Source organism: Lytechinus pictus, chromosome 10, assembly GCF_037042905.1.
Source record: "Lytechinus pictus isolate F3 Inbred chromosome 10, Lp3.0, whole genome shotgun sequence".
NCBI lineage: Eukaryota > Metazoa > Echinodermata > Echinoidea > Temnopleuroida > Toxopneustidae > Lytechinus > Lytechinus pictus.
The window spans coordinates 10,838,644-10,859,959 of NC_087254.1; the positions used below are offsets into that span (position 1 = coordinate 10,838,644).

General features: G+C 37.0%; 2 protein-coding genes across 3 annotated transcripts; one reads left to right on the plus strand and one right to left on the minus strand.

Moving 5' to 3' along the window:
- Nucleotides 1-1,989: 1,989 nt before the first annotated feature.
- LOC129269092 (serine hydroxymethyltransferase-like) lies at nt 1,990-17,751 on the plus strand. Of its 2 annotated transcripts, none has more exons than XM_054906544.2 (8): nt 1,990-2,167; nt 9,530-9,809; nt 10,188-10,546; nt 11,189-11,401; nt 11,999-12,112; nt 13,197-13,319; nt 13,917-14,144; nt 14,618-17,751. In XM_054906544.2, exons 1-8 carry the CDS (start codon nt 2,125-2,127, stop codon nt 14,785-14,787), a joined length of 1,530 nt encoding a protein of 509 aa, XP_054762519.2. In that variant the 5' UTR covers nt 1,990-2,124; the 3' UTR covers nt 14,788-17,751. The 2 variants fall into 2 exon arrangements, with proteins under 2 accessions (XP_054762519.2, XP_063961388.1); XM_064105318.1 differs by lacking the exon at nt 1,990-2,167 and adding an exon at nt 5,779-5,996.
- Nucleotides 17,752-19,184: 1,433 nt separating this feature from the next.
- Nucleotides 19,185-20,469, minus strand: LOC135155842 (uncharacterized). The gene has a single exon (XM_064106123.1). The coding sequence runs from the start codon at nt 20,465-20,467 to the stop codon at nt 19,778-19,780; it is 690 nt and encodes a 229-aa protein (XP_063962193.1). The 5' UTR covers nt 20,468-20,469; the 3' UTR covers nt 19,185-19,777.
- Between the last annotated feature and the right edge of the window lie 847 nt (nt 20,470-21,316).

Here is a 21,316-nt window from a genome sequence, read left to right on the forward strand (position 1 = left end):
TGCGAGCGCAAAGCGCGAGCAGATATTTTTTGATTTATTTTTAATATACGTTTTGATCTGATCACAAAAACGATCTGTTAACGGCTGCTTGTTAGCCATGAAGACGTTACATATTTTAACTATCAAATAATGCGAGCGCGAAGCGCGAGCTGAAAATGTTGACATTTCTACCTGAAGAATGGAAATTTTAGGCACTTTTTGTAATCGTGAAAAGGATAAGTATATAACTAAACAATTGATGCGAGCGCGAAGCGCGAGCGGAAAAATTCTGGGCACTCTATTCATGTTTTGTAAATCATGAAAAGGATGAGTAATTGGAAAGTTTCCTACATTAATAATGCGAGCGCAAAGCGCAAGCAGACAATTTTTGACGGTGATCTGAAACTGGATAATGATTTAAATAGAGAACAAGCTGCGTATCTGAATAAACGCATGTTTCAGATTTCGACCTATAGAATTTGGGTATTCTAAATACCTTTTAATCATGAAAAACAATAAAGCGAGCGCGAAGCGCGAGCTAAAAATATGTGATATTCCGATCTGAAAAGGGATCAATTTAAGCTATGTATTTCAAGCACTTTGTGGGAAAATTGTGAGGTACCGTGGATATGGATCACAGTTTAAAAAGAGCTGATATGTTTCATTATTATTACTTTGAGTTTTGACATAGGACCGGGACATATTCTATAAGGACATTATGTCATCATATGAAAATGATGACTATCTTCCTCTTTCTCTTCCTAAGCATGAGAGCGCAAAATCTGTTAATATTATGACCTGAAAACTGGGCATTATTTTGAAGCACTTTTGTAATTATGAATAAGATGCATGAGTTAATATCTTTCAACAATCAATGCGAGCGGAAATCGCGAGCGGAGATTTATGATAATTTTTTTTCCTTTCTTTTTAATTCCCCCTTTTTTCCTTTTTTTGCTCCGCCAATAGGGGGGGGGGGGGGCCCGGGCCCCTCCCTGGATCCGCCTATGTGTACCGCCCTTAAGGATATACAGAGGTTCTTTTTTTAAACGTCCGCTTTCCCCATTTCTTTCTTTCTTTTCGCTTTTTTCACCTTTTCTCTCCCTTTCCTTCGAAATTGGCTTCGAAATATTCGCTTTATATACGGCCTTTTATTCTTGTTTCCGGCCTTAGCCCCCCCCCCCCGTATAACTTCCTCCTTTCTCTCTCTTTAATTGTTATATTTATTATCTTCCCCCTCCCTTCGTTTCTTCCTTTCCCTGCTCCATATTACCCTATGAGACAAACTTCCTTTCCACAATCATGTAATTTCGTCAGACCATGGACCTTCTCAGACCTTCGTCGTTGCAGGCATGCACAATATAGTTGCTGATGCAGCTAGCACGTACGATGGACCTTTTCTTTATCCCTTTTTTTTTTGGGGGGGGGGGCGGGGAGCGGCACATATTTTGCTTCTCCATATAGACACGTTTCAGGTGGAACAATGCACAATGCGACCCTTCGCCCCTCCTGTCTACAAGTTCCAATATCAGGAATTAGTAGACAAAAGGTTTTTATCTTTTCTATAAAAAAATAATAAATGTTTTGCTCCTCTTTATGACAAAAAGACCACTGTGACGTTTTTGAAATAAATAAAATAAGTTTTCGGTCTCATTGTCACAGACATTCCATGTTGACGGTGATCAGAGCGTCTTTTTTTTTTACCGATATCTTCTTTTTGACCTAGGGCCTTTGGCTCTCATATTAATATGACCCTACTTTCGAAAGCTTTCCACTCCTCGATAATAAGCTAAAGATTTATTTTATTTATTATTTTTTTGTTTATTAAACTCTTATCGACCCCGATCGGGAGTACCAGACACAGAATACAATACACGTTAACAATTCGTTGGTACCAGATCAGAGCAAGACAGTGTAAAGACTGGGATCATTTTTCAGTTGTCACATTATTCAACGAGCGACAACGGTAAGTTCAAACAAAGGTTAATACCAGTCTTATTTCAACTCAAAAAAGCGCGCGCCTCGTTGATTTTTGCCGCGCCATCGGCATATAGACTGTTCTTGTTTTGTTTACGATCGGATAAAATCATCCGCGAGTTGAAATCGAGTAAGACTGACCTGAAACAGAGAGATAAAATAGTGTCTAACATGGAGTCACCGGTAGAGAAGAAAGCAAAGATGAATAATGGAGGTGAGGCTGAGTAGAACTTAATTTCTGCGTAGCGCTTACAAGTTACAACTTACTTACAACATGACATGGTTTTACTTTTACTGTCTTAAGTTTTGTTTTTAACCTAGGGCTAGGCTAGGGGCCTACGGTAGTCGTAGGATGAGTGGTGGTGACGTCGATTGACGTGAATGATGAAGTGAGCTGAGATGCCCTCGAACATGTCGAATGGATTGAATGTGTGTGCTGTGTAACGTTGTCGTTAGGCCTAACGTCACACTTTTAGTTAATTAATATATTAAATCTACTAAGTTAGGGTAAGGCCCTACGGGTTATTGTGCGAGTGCCGGCTAGCTGCATGCACGTAAACGGTAAATACTTTTCAATAAAATAGACACTTAACGTTCGAATCTCTGCCCGTTCCAGAGGCTGCACACGCACTCACATGAAGGCCACTCATTCAATGAACAAGGTTATGATATAACCTTGTTCTCAGTTATATCACCATGTGTGGCAAAATAAGGATGGCAATGTTTGGCTTATTTTCTCTTTTTCTTTGGTACAAATGCTTGATTTTATTACACTGACAGTTTCCATTACACCTATTCTTTATACGACTTGGCCCTTAAGTAAATTTGATTCTTTAAATTATTTTTTTCTTAATTAAAAATAGAGATAAAAAATGAAAATTTTCTTGCCATATTATTTTCCAACAATAGAGGGGGTACACAAAAATATGCCCAAAATTCAAGTTTTTGAGCGCTCTAGTGGATACAAAAATTATTCCCAAGTTACAAATGAAAAATAAATCACAACTGTATGAAAATTAGTAATTTTGGTCACAAAAGTGATATTTTAATCGTTTTTTAAAGTGTGTGCTCTGTACAGCATTGGCATTCCATAGTCCAACCTGTACATTCCCCATAGGCAGGGTGGTTGCAGTGAACAAGTGATGAAGGCGAACCATTCCAAGCCCAAGGACCCCTGTTTTCACAAACATTTGTAGTTTCTAAGGCTAAGCCTGTTCCGAAGACCCTCCTTTTTACAATAAGCCCGTTCCAAAGCCCTCGTTTTTTGTCTTGACTGCGGCACATACATGTATCTACCACTTTTGTGGTCGAGTACCCCCCCCCCCCCCCCCCCCGGGCTAAGCTAGGTAAGGACTATACGAGTACCGGTAATGTTAATCAAACTCTAACTTTGTTAAGTAAGTTATGGGTCAAGTCTTTATGTTGTCGAGTGAGGCAGCGTAAATTAGTCAGTTAACTTAAAGCTAGAGCGCCTGTTTAAACTTTAGTAAGAAGATCGTAAATATCATTATCAATGATTTCTGCTCATGCCGAAACACGTCTAACAAAAATCTGATGCTATCTAACGTTAGTGTTGTGTGTAAGCATGCCTTACAAGTTACAGAATTCTGTATTCAGTGCAGGTGTGAATGCAGTTGGAAAACACTTCGTCCATCGGAAAGAACGCAAATGTTTATTCCATGAATTCGATCTGGGGGTCTGTAGGAGACCTGAGCACGTTAAAACCAATAGATCTACACTGTTATTCGTCAAAGAGTAGGGTGTTTACCCAGTGTATTGCACCTGCAGGTCCGTGCAAAAATCTTCAGGTCAAGTCAATCTTGACATTCATTTGTCATAATAATCAATATAATGATTGCGGGCATTAACAGAAATTGAGAAAGATAAGACAAGAAAAGTTACATGTATGTTAGACAGCTCACTAATGTATGTTACATGTATGATGTAGCTTTTACTGGGCAGCTCGAACACATACTGTGTTTGGACTGCGCATAGCAATAATTCCGTGGCCCATATTCTGAAGTCAGGTTAAACTTAGACCATGGTCTAACTCTGTGCTAAAATTATGGGAAGCCAAAAGTGTCAAATTGTTTATTAAGTTGTATGTTTGTTATGTTTGCTGCGCTCTTTCCTGATTCATTGATGGTAAAGACAATCATCCTTTTATACTTCCTATACAATTATGAATGATTTGAGAGCCAAATGAGCTGAAATATGATATTTCTACTGTTAATGATTTATGTAACAGTTGGCTATCCATACTTAAACCACAACTTTAAACCTGAGTTTAACTTAAACCCGACTTCAGAATACAGGCCCGACTGTCCAGATGAAAAAGGAAGGTTCTGGAATAAAAGTTTAAACAACAACTACATGTAGATGTACATGTACTCACGAATCCAGCTGGGACAGCGGTCCTTAAAACTTTGAAATTATGCCCCAAAACACATAATCAGCAAATAATTATGCATAAATCTGCATTTTTAATAGAATCATTGTCAAATATTTAATGGAATCCTATTTATATTTGATGCTTCTTCAGAAAATGAGCCATATGCAGAAGAATGGGTTTTTACTTTTTCTCTACAGTGAGATATAAATTGATAAGGAATTTTGTGTTTTTTGTATAAAATTTGCATAAAATAACATTTTAAAATAGGGTGCCAGTTACACATTTCTGGACACCCTGGATGGTCCTATTTAAACTTCATGCTCTTGATAAAAAAAATGATAAATGTGACCCACTTGCAAAAAAATGGTGCTTTTGTAAATTCTGTTCCCTAAATTTTGTTAAGGCATCTGACTATATCCCTAATCCTCAATGATTCTGAACCAAAAACCCTACATGTATCACAGCTCTAACCATCACCTTGTATATATCTTACTGATGTAAAATCAAATATTCTCTTACCCATGGAATAAGCCACCCAAATTTTGTTGTGTAGAGGCTGATTCTTTAGCGTAATTAAAAGTTCTGGAGAGTGCTGAATTTGATGTAGTCTGTTTCATGTTAGTTAATGTTTGGGGGGTATATTCTCTTGTTCTAGTCATGCTTGATAATTTTTGTTAGTCAGTTCATCATATACAGTGTACCTTGCCCAAATAATGTAAATGTTAGTGAGAGAGAGAGGGGATAAACCAGAAAAGAAAACATATTTTATTGTATTACCCACTCTATTGTGTTCATATCATTGAATTGTACAGTACACCACATTTGTCTCCATAATATATGAAAATATTACCCTTTATCCTAAGTCTTATCTATTCTCTATACCTTTAATCATACTGCAAATATTTAGAATAAATAGATAAATGTGTGAAGGAAGGATTGCATGAATAAATAAATAAATAAAGTAAGAAACGAGCAAAACAAATAAATAAAACAATGGATATTGAAATGAAAAAATATACTAAACTACCATAGATCAATAAGTATTAAAGAGAAGAATATTTAAATAATGAATGATTAATTAATACTTTCATAAATACATCATGTCATGACTCATTAAAAAATAAAGTTAAAACTGTTAATGAATAAATAACTATCTTTATTAATATAGTAAATAAATGAAATATCAGTAGGCCTAAATACATATAGATTGATATTATGTACATGTATTTTGGATTAATTTCTTTATTTATTTACTTATTCATTTTATTTTTTTATTTTATTTTTAATATATATATTTATTTATTATTATTATTTTTTTTTTTTTTTGGGGGGGGGCTATTTAGTAGTTTAAATTGAATGAAAATTGAAGTCTTGAACCACCAAGTGAGATTTATCAGCCCCCCCCCCCCCGAAAGAGGGATGAGAAGAAAAATATAACCCTAGGATCTACACGTACACCATGTGTACATAGTACTTTGGACTGCGTGTGTGTGTGTCAGACTCCTAGGATATGTGCATAGAGTAAATGCACAGATCTGTGATTTGAACACTGAAAGAGCTACCTGTATGTAGTAGGTGAGTTCAATTCAGTTCAGTGCCAGATATCAACAGGTATCGTGCATGTAATGCCGTGCTAGAGTCCTTGTGCCTGGTATGTATGTGTATTGTTGTTTTCTTGACAAGAGATTCACAATCTTTATCTCATTATTGATTAAATAGACCTACATAAATATCCATCATCTGGAGAAAATTTGAAAAGAATCTGGGGAAGGGGGGGGGGGAAGAGTAACCTCCAGAGAAGATGATACGCATCTAATTTAGGTATGTCATTGATTGTATGTTAGCTATATGAAGTTTATGATTGTATTTGATTTCATTATTTCTTATTTTATGTATGATTGCATGTATAGAGCTTCAGATAATTGCATTATATTCTTGTTTGGATTTTCATTCTTAATTTATCATAGCAATGCCATATATTGTACAACTGAACAAATGCGTAGGATAATAACAGTGATGTAATGCACTGTGTTATGATCTTAAGGAATTGATGTGCAATGTTTACATGTACATGTAGGATTCTTTCTCTTTCTCTCTCACTGTGTCTTGCTAAAAATCCACAAAAGTGATTTGTTTTTTACCATATGGTTAGCACAGTACATGTAAATGCTGAAATGTTGTCAGCCTGTTTTATATGTTCCTTAGATCCACCCTTTCACAGTTATATGTACATGTATGCAGAGACTCTGTTAATAGCTCTATGGTCATATGATCTGTCATTTCACTGTGTGATTTTTATATTCCTCCACTATTACATATCATCAGAATAATACAGCTCACATACCCAAGCTGTCATGATACATATTCATTAAGTAATTTAAATTCCCAAACATTGTTTATCATTTGTTATTTCATTTCAGTAGGCCTATTATTGCAGTGGGTTAAGAATTGAGAACAAAACCTATGATTTTTTTTGTTTTTGACAATTGCATTACAGTACATGTACATTTTAAATGAGGTATTGTCACATAGCCTTCAAGCCTAGTCATGCAAGGGCAATGAACATGTATGGGGGTGGGGGCAATCGTGCCCTTGTTAATTTCCAAGTAGTTAATAAATTGGAATGAAGAGCATAGAAAGGAGAGAGATATAAGTTGTGTAAATCTATTCTATCCTGTAAATGTAATTCAATTCAGATAAAAGTATCTTGCCCCCTCCCCAATCAGAATACCCTGGGGCCGCCCCTACCTGCATGTACAGTATACATGTGAATGGAATCATATGATTCCAATAACAGTTGTACATGTACATAGAGCACCAGGTTTCGTACAGATATAAAATCAATACGAGTTCATTGTGTTGTTGAGTAGTTGGGATTGTTTGTTTTATAGACACGCATGACCTGCATTTACATTGAAGGATACTCACTGGCTTCCCATGACGTAAACGTAAGGGTGAAGCAGCCCTATTAAATTTGGGGGGGGGGGGTGGTTGGTGATATGATGGCCCCAAAAACAAAAACAAGATAAATTTTTGAATTTGGAGTGTTAAAAAACCAAGTCACCTACATGTAGTTGTTTCTTTTCCCAAAGGCCTATTCCTTCAGACTTCTTTTATCACTTTAGAAATTAATTTGGGAGGGGGGGGGGCTATCCCCTGTAGCACCATCATACTTGCCTGACATGGCGTTAAGATTTTCTCAGTTTCTTCTAAAGAAGTCACCTGTTTGCAGGGGCGTAGCCAGGGGGGGCGATGGGGGCGGTCGCCCCCCCCAAAACGTCCCCAAAAAGAAAAAAAAAGAAGGGGAAAAAAGAGAGGAGAAAAAGGAAAAGCGAAGGAAGGAAAGGGAAGAAAGGTAGCTTTGTGGGTTTTTCCTTTTATTCTTTATTTTTTTTCTCCAAAAAAAACTCCTTCACTCTTGCTCTAAATCTATATATATGAATTTTGCTTCCGCGCTGCGCGCGGTTAAATGACAATATTGCAGTTCTCCTTTGTTTCCCTCACCCTTTCTCTAACCCTGTTTTTCCATCTCAGCTATATGTGTTTCTTGCCAGTTAAAGTTCAAATATATACTTTAGGGCATGAAATTAGAGTAAGGATAGACCGAAGTACATGAAGTTATCTTTTTTTTAACTGGTCGCGCAAGTTGGGTCGGCTCCGGGCGAGTAAAATCTTTATATCAATTTCTGCCGTCACCTCCATATAGGCAACTTCTCCCGCTTTTCAGCTCATTACTAATACTATACAACCATAATTGGGGGCAAACAGGCTCATTACTATACAACCATAATTGGGGGCAAACAGGTTCCTAATTTAAAAAGAGGAAGGTATAAAATTTGTGTCGTATTAAATATTAAAAAAGTACAATATTTTTTTATCAAATTCTACTAAACTTCATGTCATTTCCTACACATTCATCTCCTGTCCTGTTTTGCGCCCTCAGTTTGAAATTTTGAATGACACTTAAATTTCTTTATCATTCAAAATGAAGCGCATCAGGATATTTAAGTCAAATAAATTATACATCATCCTGTTTTATATAATTTCAATAAATCACAAAAGTTTCAACTTTTTGCGCACCATTTTCCTTTTAATGAAGTTCAATAATCTTAGAGGGAAAACAATTGACGAAACGTCCGCCCTAGCTTTGAAATTTCAGAGTTTCATTGCTCTGCGCGGGGAGGAATATCTTCCTCCCGGCACACATCCTTCTTCTCTGTTTTTCGAGTTAAAGATATGCACTGTCGCTAAATTGTTTGTAATCAAATCTGATCTTTCCAAGGGAAGTATTCAATACTGATAAATTAGAGAATACCCTTTTCTCGGGACTCATTTCTTAAAAAAAAATGATAAAACGCTTTAGCTTCTGCGCTTCGCGCGGGGTCAATATTATTTTAATTTCCTCCATTTTATCCCTTTTTTGTGCGTCCACAATTACTTTTGAAAACAAGGTTCAAAATCACGATATAGTCAACTGAATTGGGGCTGATATAGATGGATACTAGAGACAAGAGAAACGGCTCCTTTTCATTTTAATTTATGAAACACCGAAAGCTTCCCGCTTCGCATGGGAGGGGGAAACTCCCCCTCCCTGCACCCACCCCCTAGGGAGCGCGCTTCGCGCGCTCTGTAAGTGTTGGCACGCTTTGCGTGCATTTACCGCCCCCTCCAAAATGAAATCCTGGCTACGCGGTTGCCTGTTTGTGACCCAAATTCCAGCTACAGGTACTGGAGTACATCACCTTGCCTATGTGAAATGGTTACATGTTTAGTAATCTGGAATTCAATTCTAGCTCTGTTTGACAGCTTTGCTTTGGTAGTGTAAAAACTATGCACATTTCATTTCTGAGCAATGATGCCTACTTCCTCATAAATGGGCCTCCCTCTTGGAATTTGGTTTACTTGTTGCTATGTCTGGCAAAGTTTCAGACAGACCCTCAGATTGTGTAGAACAATCAATAGCCTTTGTGATCCATGCCTGGATGGTTTCAGGGAAGAATCAAAGGTATGCACCCGGGATTGCATTCTTCTCAATTCTGAAGACAGTGACTTCATGGATGTGCAGCTCCATGACACATGTATCTTCTGATATGTTTATCCCCTAGCTGTCGAGTCATCATTTCTTTATGTTGCAGAGCTGCTTGCTCAGAAGGAAACTTTTCATATATTTCCTATCCTCTGCAGATGCAATGGCTACTGTACCTGCAAATGGGACCATCAGTGGGGCGGTCAATGGAACCGCCAAGGCAGTGGTCAACGGCAACGGCGACGGGAGCCGTTGGTTTGGACACCAGTCTTTACAGGAGAATGACCCCGAGATGTACGCCATCATCTTGAAGGAGAAGGAACGTCAAAAGAAAGGCCTAGAGCTGATTGCATCGGAGAACTTCCCGAACAGAGCCGTCCTCGAGGCCCTCGGATCTTGCCTTCAAAATAAATACTGCGAGGGTTACCCCGGAAACAGGTGGGTAGCTTTTGGTGAAATTAATCCAGGAATATACATTTTCATCTTAATTCAATTTAGGCTTGATCCTTTTTATTTATTTATTTATTTTTTTTTTTGGGGGGGGAGTGCCAAGAATTCCATTAACATGTATTCCTCCCCCCGGCCCACTTTGCTTCAGTTGGAACCAAAATTTATATAGAATATAAAATCTTTTACTGATTTATATCCTTATTGATTGGAATTTTTATGTAGTTACATGTATTGTGTAAGAGCTCGACTATCATTTTGAAAATTATATTGATTTTTGTATATTGGTATTTTATTGATTAAAATATGAGATATTTTGATATTTTCGATGACTGAATAACTAAAACCCTACATGTTTTCCCTAACCAGATACTATGGCGGTACCCAATTCTTTGATCAAATGGAGCGTCTGACCCAGAAGAGAGCTTTAGCTGCCTTTGGGCTAAAGGATGAGGAATGGGGGGTCAATGTCCAGCCATACTCCGGCTCTCCAGCAAACTTTGCTGTCTACACAGGGGTCATCGGTCCTCACGGGCGCATCATGGGTCTTGATCTTCCGGACGGCGGCCACCTTACCCACGGATTTATGACGCCCAAGAAGAAGATTTCTGCGACTTCGGTGTTCTTTGAATCCATGCCGTACCGGGTGAACCAGGAGACTGGACTCATTGACTATGATGCCCTTGCCGTGAATGCTCGATTGTTCCGTCCTCAAATGATCATTGCTGGTGAGTCTATCAAACTACAATTTTCCCCCTGTTGGCTGGTCTATTGTGGTAGATCATAGAGTCTAAAAGGGGTTTCCCAGTTCTTCGTTAGAATCTGGGCTGTCGACCTTGTGATCTTGCAGAAAATCGGCAAGCATTTCGCTTGCCACGTGAGTTTGGGCTCGAAACGGAATTCGCCATTGATTTTACATCAAGTCTCATTTTGGGTAATTTCGGGTCTGATATGCACTCACCATATGATACATAACTCTGGAGCAGCATACCCGGGTATTGTAAATTTGGTCTTAAAAATTGTGCAAGACTTGCTTGATGTGAAGAAACAGGATTAAGAAAGCGGCTAATACTAATCTAGCAATAAGAGTGATTGCTACTATACCCTAACCCAAAGTATATTCTTTCTTTGCAGGTCAGGTGCTGGACTGGAAAAATATTACTCAAGGGATCTAAGCAAATTTGCCCCCAAATGCCTTCAAATCCCTCGAGCATTTGAAAATAAAACCCTGAAATTCTCATATGGCCCAATTTAACTGTTATAGAGTGTAGCAAATTAGGGTGGAGATCTTAATGATAGCCCCAGATAGCAAACAATAGCATTGGATATTATAAGATTATTTATCACTTTATTCATTATCTTTCTCTTAGGTATGAGCTGTTATCCTAGGAATCTTGATTACAAGAGATTCAGGGAGATTGCCACAGAGAACGATGCTTACCTTATGGCTGATATGGCTCATGTCAGCGGTTTGGTCGCTGCAGGAGTCGTAGCCAACCCCTTCGAGTACTGCGACATCGTTACAAGCACGACACACAAGACTCTCAGAGGACCTCGATCGGGGATCATCTTCTATCGCAAAGGTAATACAAAATTCAAAAGTCTTGACCCTCTTGTGTCCTTTTCGTCCAGTTGCAATGGACTTACTGTAGTTACAAATGTTGCATCATTGTTAATGAAAAACAGACCCTGTGAAATTGGGCATCTCTCTTTAACCAAATGCTTCTAGCTTTTATTTTAGTACCAAAGTATTTACCCATATGTGTCCCACTGAATTAGGAGGATAATACTCAAGCTTTATTATTATGGTGCACTTTCCATCTTAATTACATGCTCAATGTGCTTTACTAATGGGGGCACTGCCTCCCCCCTTCCTGACCCATGACGTGGGTCTTCTTTTGAAAATGTGAACTATTGTTTTAATGTTGCAGGGTACTTTTATTTCTAACTGATGTAAATGCTTAACCCATTGAATACTGAAATCTGTCATTCCCATAGACTTTGTACAAGTGTAACCCAAATCCAGTTGGCAATTGGTTAATATCACATCTGTGTGAGACAGGTGCACAAGTATCGTTATTTCTACTCCGGAATTTTCAAGGCTTGGAGGGGAAGTTTGAATACCGGTAATGGAAAGATGTTTTGGGCCTTCACCTAGGGATGATCATTTCTTGTTTCAGGTGTGCGTAAGGTTCTGAAGAATGGCACAGAGGTGATGTATGACCTTGAGAAACCAATCAATGAAGCCGTCTTCCCTGGTCTTCAAGGCGGACCACACATGCATGCCGTCGGAGGTGAGACCCTTTTCTCAAAGTTTTAATTAATAATAATAAAATAATGTATTTTTAATACCAGGGAAGCTACCTTGGATCCAAAAGCTGTTCTCCCATGATTATTCCGGCCTTAGCCTGGCTACCTTGATCGGGCCCTCAAGTATTTGAGCAATTTCTTCCTACTGCCAGCAAGCATTCACGTTTTCTTAGCAGTCAGGTAAAAATATCACCACTATTTATTATTTTACCATTACCTCACCTGGATTTAGTGCAGCACATTGTGGGTTGATTTCATGCTGAACGAAAACGCGCCATGGTTCAATGATGAACTGTTCACAACTTGATCCAGACATTTCATCCTTTGCAGCATTTTGATTATGCTATCCATTTTGGGTTTGAGAATTGTGTAGAAAAAATGGTTTTGTGGTGTACTGGTAGTCTGCAGCAGTAATCACCTCATTTATTTATTTTTTGTTTGGTATCTGTACAAATTGACTGTCTTCACTCTTGGTCATGAACCATATGGTTATCAATTGTTGCATCTATCTTTTATCTTTTCTATGTGTCACAAAGTCATGAGTGTGTATATACTGTGTATCAAAAGGAGGTTACCACAAGTAGTATTAACAGAATAAAGCAAACATTGATTGTTTGATAGCTAATGGTGAATATGAAGGTGTCATTCAATTCCAACAGAAGTGTTTATTTGTTAAACCCACCATGGGCATTTATTATATTCATAATTGAACATTCAAAATCACGTTACATATTTCTTTTTCAAACAAATATTCCAAATTAAATTCTTGACAATCTTTTCCTGTTTTATTTCTTATAAGTATTTATTTATAAATGCACCAAAAAGTAATTGTAAGAAACAAATCTAGCCCGGTTTCCTTGTGAGCTTTAAGAAAATGCAATTCTGTTATTTGTAGGTCAACATTGTATTCAAACTTAGCTATTGTTGTCAAATAGGAAAAGAATCTCTTATTTAGATTTCACTCAACAAAAGCATGTACATTATCTCCGTCCACGCAACAAACAGAAGTACATGCGTTTGTGTTGTCTTCATTTTCAATATCTATCTTATCTTTCACATGGTATTCAGGCGTTGGTGTTGCACTATTGCAGGCTTCACAACCAGAGTTTAAGCAGTATGCCCGTGAGGTTGTGGCCAATGCACAAGCCATGGCTGCAGAGTTGATTAAGAGAGGTTACACTATTTGTACAGGTTCGTTTCACTCCCAAGAGAATTTAAAAGTCAGATCATAAGTTTTAATCCACTTTTACTCTTTAAAATTGAATTTGAATATATTTAGGACAGGCAAGGTCACTTTCAAAAGGGCACATTTTGATATGAGAACACAAATGGGAAATATTTAAAAAGGCACCTAAAAATACCTAAGGCCGATTAAGAAGTGATGAGTCAATTATTAGGCCATCCCAAGAAGAGCATGGCCTCGGTGGCCGTATATTAACTTAAGCCTTTGCTGTTTTGTCCACCTTGTACAGGGGTGACTGGATTAACCTCAACCTGATGGCAATCGTCCTTGCCCCTCCCTCTACTTTGCACGATTCAATTCTTCTGTCGCCCTCCTCCCACCCTCCTACTGTCATCCTCCACTTGCTTCTGCCATGTCGTATTTTACCCGTAGGAACGTAGGAAAAATAAAATAAAAATAACCAAGAATGCAATATGCAAAAATACAAAACAGAAGAGTATGGAATGCACATAAAAGGAAAAGAACACCAACTCAACTAATGGCTGTGGACAACTTTTTTTTATCCTATGATAATTAGTTATGAGAGTATCTTTTTTTTTCTGTAGGCGGAACTGACACGCATCTTTTACTCCTTGACCTACGACCCCTTGGACTGGACGGAGCTCGTGGCGAGTTCGTCCTCGAGCGCGTCGGAATCGTTCTGAATAAGAACACGTGTCCGGGAGACAAGAGCGCCCTCAAGCCCGGCGGTCTGAGGATCGGCACCCCGGCCCTCACTTCCAGGAACTTCAAGGTTGATGACTTCATGAAGGTGGTGGATTTCATGGACAGGGGTGAGTAATTTGTCATTACAAAGTCATTTTCAGAGATAATGTCGATTGTTTGTATCTGATTGATGATGAACAAGGTTTCAAGATCTATTGTATGATTGGATATATGTCATCGTCTTCTTTTAGTCAAAGTAGTACTGATGTGATTTTAGTGTCACATTACCACATTTTAGTAATTTATTAATTTCTTTTACATTGATAACTCCATTGTGTTGCCTTCTTTCCATTGCAATTATTTTTGTCCTAAAGAGATCAGAAACAGCTATGCCCTCTATATCCCAAACTCTGATTAACAAAGAAGTCAGCCATATTGAAACTTGAAAATTTGTATTTTTTAAACTTCTTTATTGCACAGGTTTAGAATTAACAAAGATGTCTCCCATATTGAATTTTGAAAATTTGTATTTTCTTTTCAATTAACAAAGATGTTAGCCATATTGACCATTGAAAATTTGTATTTTTTTTTTATTGTGCAGGTTTAAAATTAACTGCGGAGGCAAATAAGAACTGTTCCGGACCTTTGCTGCGAGATTTCAAGACATATGTCACAACCGATTCAGACTTCCAATCCAAACTCGCCGCCCTGGAAACGGAGGTCGAGTCTTTCGCTGACAGCTTCCCATTACCGGGTCATGAAGTGTTGTAAAGCATTCATCAAGCTCTCATCGACGAAGTTCTTTGGACCAATCAACCATGAGTGCTTTACAGCGCAGTCTTTGATGGGCAGTTGTTTGCTTATTTGTAAGACTGAAGGACTCCTTGAACTAGTGTTCACTTTGAAATTGCGTTTCATCAATAGTTAACATATTAGAAGCATGCCATGGTGTATTATGTTGGGACATTGTTTTATAGTATTATTATTCTGAAATTTGTCTTCCCCACCAGTGACAATTGATAAAGTGATTTAAGCCTAGAAAGTGCAACAATATCATTACGTTCTTCTGTTTGGTGAATGTTGTAATCTGAAATATGACTTGTGCCATGTAATCTAGCTATTTCAATGCAATTCCCTCCATTGTCACTGCCTGCTTTGTTTAGTCACATAATACATATCTCAAAGGTTCATGTGTATTTGCGACTAAATTACATCAATAAGCGGTTTATGACTTTTTGATTTTGACTGACAAGGTCTCGGCTCTTTGCAAGGATTTCAGTACCCTATTACTAGAGATATTAGTGACAGAGCTGCGAACTAGTACTGATTTTCAGTATTTAGAGTAGTACTAAAAAATGAGATGAAAACTGATGATTTTAAGTTTCAGTTATATATGTTGTCTTATGTACTTCTTTGAAAATACTGATTTCCTAACCAAAAACTGATTTTCAGCTGGGGGGGGGGGTGGATGTGCAAAATGGTAGCTTTAATAGTCTATGGATATTTACTATCCACAAGAGGAGCAAATGAGGCTGTCATTTTTTTTTAGAGTAACTTTACATGACGATGTATAGAAAAGAGTCATGAAAATGGCATTTAAGCTTTCTTGACACAAAATCTGAAGATGAGCAGGTATTCATTGTACTTGATGAGATACAATTCAGGATATTTGACACAAGATAGTATTTAAATCGTTAATTGATACTATTGGAAAGAAGTATTGTGGTTTATGCCGGCTTACATCTCGTTTAGCCGTATGTCAAATATGCTGAGATGGCCAGAATCGATCAACTTTGAGGTGTGAATTACACATAGTCTATGTATACCTTGTGTAAGAAACGGACTCTTTTGGGGAAAAGTTTAAGTTATATTTTTGTTTTGTTGTGATGTTGCAATCATGTGGAAATCATCATTAATACTTACTTGTTAATATGTTGTAAGGCTTAACAATTGCCTTTTTTTTCTTTTAATTTATGTCTTGAATATGTTAATAGGCAACCTGGACTTGTGTTACTGATATTTTATTTGTTTCAGTTTACTTTCTTATTCATTAATCCGATATTAATTTTTGATTTTACAATAAACTTGATACCTCAGTCCCATTTGCTCTAAGGCAGCTGTACGATGACTAAAAAAACAGCCATTTAAATTTTTTTTTGTACTAGCTACAGATAGGTGGTTTGAATGAAAATGAAAAAAAAGGCTGCCGTAGAGCAAATGTGACTGAGGTAGAAGAAAGTGGGTTCCAATGCAATGGATATCACATATTCATGCACCAAAAGTCTCCCATGTGTATATTGTGAATACATGTAGATATGTGATTCAAATTAAACTTGCAAGAATTTGCAAGATTCATTCCAACTCTCTATATTGACATTTACTTAATTCTATATTGCAGTATTGTCTCCATTTAGACATGTAAAATATTGACTTGTTAACCCTTTCCATGCGAAATGCACACTCGGTGTCACGCAAACTTCGGATTTTACGCTCAAACAATGCATTGTTTCCCTCCCTGAAAATAATCCAGCACAGAGGGGTTCAGCGCGCAAAGAGTTAAAGACATCATTGAACATGGACTATTCTACTACATGTACTGTATTGTATGTGTAACATTAAAACATGTATAGTTTACAAAATTGATACAGTCTTCTCTTTCAGAGTCAATGGCCGTATTCTGAAGTCAGGTTTAACTTAGACCATGGTCTAACTCTGCTAAACTTATGGGAAGCCCAAAGTGTCAAAATTTGTATTAAGTTGTATGTTTCTTAACGTTTATGGTGCTCTTTCCTGATTCATCGATGGTGAAGACAATCAATATACTTCCTAGACAATTATAAATGATTTGAGAGCCAAATGAGCTGAAATATTATATCTCTTCTGTTAGTGATTTATGTAACAATTGGCTATCCATACTTAAACCACAACTTTAAACCTGAGTTTAAGTTGAACCCAACTTCAGAATATGGGCCATAATCATCTTCTTATGTACAATTCTGCAGGGGAGCATTTCATGAAACAAATAGTTATTTTCCCTTACTAATTAGCTCTCAGCCAATCAGATACAAGGATTTCAGTAGCTTATAACAATATAGACAATTGTTAACTGAAATGACAGATTTGTTTTTCTTCTGCATTCATGTAACCTCTACATATGTATGTATTAGCTTTTGTCAATTTTGTGTGCTCATTATTTCTTTGATCTTGTTACAAACCAAAGTTCTTAATGTCATTCCATAATTTGCTTTTTTGATTTAAATTATTCATTAAATGCAAGACAAATATGTTTTGAGCTCATGATATCCTTAGAGTTTGTCGTCAGTTCGTAAAACGCTTGATATTGAATAATAATATGAAACATTTTATTAGTACTTAATGTTTCAAAGTGCTGTATATTATTACCCAAGCTTTAGCACGGCTTTGCTGATCAGAAGCATTCAAGGAATTCCTAGTACGACTAGGTTTTCAATCCCACAGTAAAGAGGAAGACAAGTCTAGGGCCTAGGCTTTATATCGTATACTTTTACTGTTCAATGTAATGTTACTTACTTTGCCAAAATTTCCACAAAATTGTTGGATTCTGTTGTTTTATTATATAATAAAATCAGAGTTGAGAGATTGAAATAATACGGTTTGCAATTGGAATGTGTAATTATGTCAGACTAGCTGATTTGTTGGACTATCAGCTGATAAAGATGTAATTATTTTTCTTAAAGATTAAAATTTCTTCATGTATATTTGTGTTCTATGAACCTCTTTTTTTTTTTTTATTAGATTATGGTGATGAGTTCTAAAAAGAAGAGTTTGTTGGGTCAATGTCAACAAAGAAGCTTTTGTTAGCACTTACTAACACTTCTACCAACACCGCTGCCAACAGTGGAGTTCAGGTGGGCCTGTAGGATTATACCCTACGACATCCTTGCTATCCGAAAATATTTGGGTAAACGACACAAAATACACAACAATAGCAGCAAGTCATTCTCCAGACGTGCACTGTAATTCAACTTCAAAGATGTTTCCAATTTTAATAGCCAATTAAGATTTGTTAATTTGGGCACTTGGATAGATTACGATGTGATGATCGTGAAAAAAATAAGCGTTGGGTTAAGATTAAAATATTATTAATGATCAGAAAACATGAAATGAATGGAAACTTTTCAACTAGTCAAAACAAAAATTTATTTTTCTAGTTTTTAACAGCTTCACGTACAGTAAAAATTCAAAATAGTTTTAAAAACTAAGAGTTTATTTTACATCAAGTGATTTCTGATACGATTCTCAAATTCAGCCTTTAACTCTACAAGGTGACATTTTAATTTTAAGTATTTGATAGATTAAAGTCTGTATTTCTGATCCATGATTAAGAGGAATGAAATAAAGAAATCATATTTACATCTGGATAAAGTTTGGTATCTATGTTTGATAATGCTCTTTCTTACAAAGATTAAAAAATTCCTTGGCCATGACAAGTTCCTGTATATACAAAATTTAATACTTACAGTTGCTTTACAGACAAACACACACAATATTTTTGTAATTTACTTTCTACATTTTTCGACCGCCATAGACGATTAAAACGTGAGCAAGCCACACAGGACAATAGATCCACATTCTCTACTACATATGGAAAATTGAACTTATCTAGTATACCAACAAGTAATCCAATATATACATTTGCTCTCAATATAAGTACAGCTACACTTTGGCAATATTATTGCTTTTTATTTAAGAGATGGCCTTTCAAACTCCATACATCAACAGGAAAAAAGGAAAATAAAGTGAAGGGGGGGATGGGAGAGGAAGGTGTAGATAAAGAGAGATAGGTAGTGGGAGGAAGGGGAGAGGTAGAAAGAAAGAGAAAGGGTTTTGTGGGAGGGAATTGAGTCAATGACAGATTTCTTCACTTAATAATATAAGATACTTGTTTGTTTAGGTAACTTAAAACATAATTTGTAAAGAATAGTAGACAACAGGGACGTCATAATGTATTCTGTTTTCCTTTGAGATCTATCTCTTGAATCATAGCAAATATATTTATTTGCATATGTATATATATATGTATATAATATATATGTGTACATATATATATATAAATATATATGTATATATATATATATATATATATATATATATATATATAGGATAGAAAACATGTTTATACTAATTATGTTGAAATACACTTATGTATTCAATAATCGAGAAACAAACTACTTTTACTTAGGTAGTCTGTCCAGAATTTCAGAATCTAAATAGATCAAATGGGGGATACTTAAAAAAAAACAGCATGAACTAGGGATCATCATTTTTTTTCACCTAGTTAATGATCCCATGTTGGCTGTAACCATCACTGTCCAGTTATAATGCCAAGCTATATATATTCCTCGCACACATCAGGAAGGTGAAGTAGACTCAGAAGAGAGACAGATTTTTTAATGTATCTTCTCAAGATCGTAATCTGCTTGAAGGTTGAACGTTGATCCCAGATGTCGAATAAACAGGCCAGAGATGGAAAAATACGCGTTATCGTTTGTAGAGTCTTGGATGTTCATGTACAGCTACCCTATATTTACAGACCGAATATGATGAAGTTGGACTCGAATGATTTTCCTACTCGTATACCGCCACTCATAAGTCGCCAGTTGTAATGATGATAATGATTATGGTTATTTGACGCTCCCTCACGAAACTATTCAGCAGCTCAATATTGTTTGCATAGGGCCTATATAAATTCAAATTTTGGCAAGTGATTGAAAAATCCAGTTCATCTCCAGAAAGAGTTGCTCATTAAAATCACCCAGAACATTAGCACAAAACTGTATGAATTAGGCGCAAATCTTGCTGCTTTGTTTCCTATTTGCACGTCCGACATGCTCTCGTTGAAATAAAAACACTTTCCATCTTCCAATTTACCAATTTCCATTCGCCTGCTCGTACAGAAGTCTTTTCCTTGCGTGTACAGGTCCCCTATAGGACTCCCTTTCAACATGGCGGTTTTGCAGTGTTCCAGTAGGTCGTCACAGAACTCTTCGCAGACGGTCAGGCGCTGCTGGAAGTAGAATCGATACTGACGAGGAGAACATATATAACACATGATATAGTTGATGTAGCGTTGACATTGTTTGGAAGCGCCAGGAAGGGACTTCATCTTTCTAAATGTGACATCAATCTCGATCTGTCTACAGCAACTGTTTTCACGAAACCAAGTACAGTTCTTTAAGTCGGGTTGAACCTCCGGCGCGCGGTTGTTGAAAAATGTACAAAATTGGAGTTCAGGTGGGCCTGTAGGATTATACCCTACGACATCCTTGCTATCCGAAGCATATGATGAAGAAGAAAGAACGAAAGCAATGATGATTCCTATATATGCACTAAATGAAAAGACATTTTTCGCAAGCAGAAGAAAGCGACGATATGAGAGAGGCGCCGCCATTTTGGAATATTTGATGTTCATCTACCTTAGACGAGGATCTATTGGTAGTGTGCATCGGTAGAAATGTGCATCCAATATGCTTTCAATCAACGAATCGGTGCGTGTGCTACATCAGGATGCCTTGCGTGGATTGTCGAACGTCGCTACGTAGCGAGTGTGTTTAGTGAGTTTATGTGTGTTTGTGTGTATGATGACATATGCGAACGCACAGCAGGCAGGTTGATGCGATGGTGTCTCATTTGTTTTGCACACCAATGTAATGATACCAGCGTGTTGTGGCGCCAAAATGATACATGTCCAAAGAAAATTGAGGCGCCATATACAATTTGGCCGCACGTGGCGAATGATTGTGATTTCACACCCTGTGTTTGTTGATTGGGCTAAAAGGAACTTTGGTTATGCGTCAAGAGATAGTACAACGATAATCGTAAGAAAATAATTGGATGAATGTGTATTATGATAAAGAAACAACACAGAAATTCAGCGGTTCAATCATAAATAGTTCCAAAAGAGATAAATAATGGAAAGAGACTAGAAGGGAAGAAGAGAAGAGGTGAAAAGTAGAAGTAAAAGAAGTATAGATAAAGAAGGGAAAAAGTAAGAAGAAAAGTAAAGGAGGAGAAGTAGAATGAGGAGTGAAACTACGGAAGAAGAGGAGGAGGAAGAAGAAGGAAAAGAGAGGAAGAAAAGGAGAAGAAAGCAGATGAAAAGGAAGAAGAGGAAGAACAAGAATAGAAAACAAAATGAAAAATAAAAAAGAGGAAGGAGATGATAGTGAAAAGTTTATAAGAAAAGTTTTAAAGAAGAAAAGATGATCGAAGAATAAAAGAAAAGAGGAAGAGCAGATGGAGAAGAGAAAGGACGAAGGAA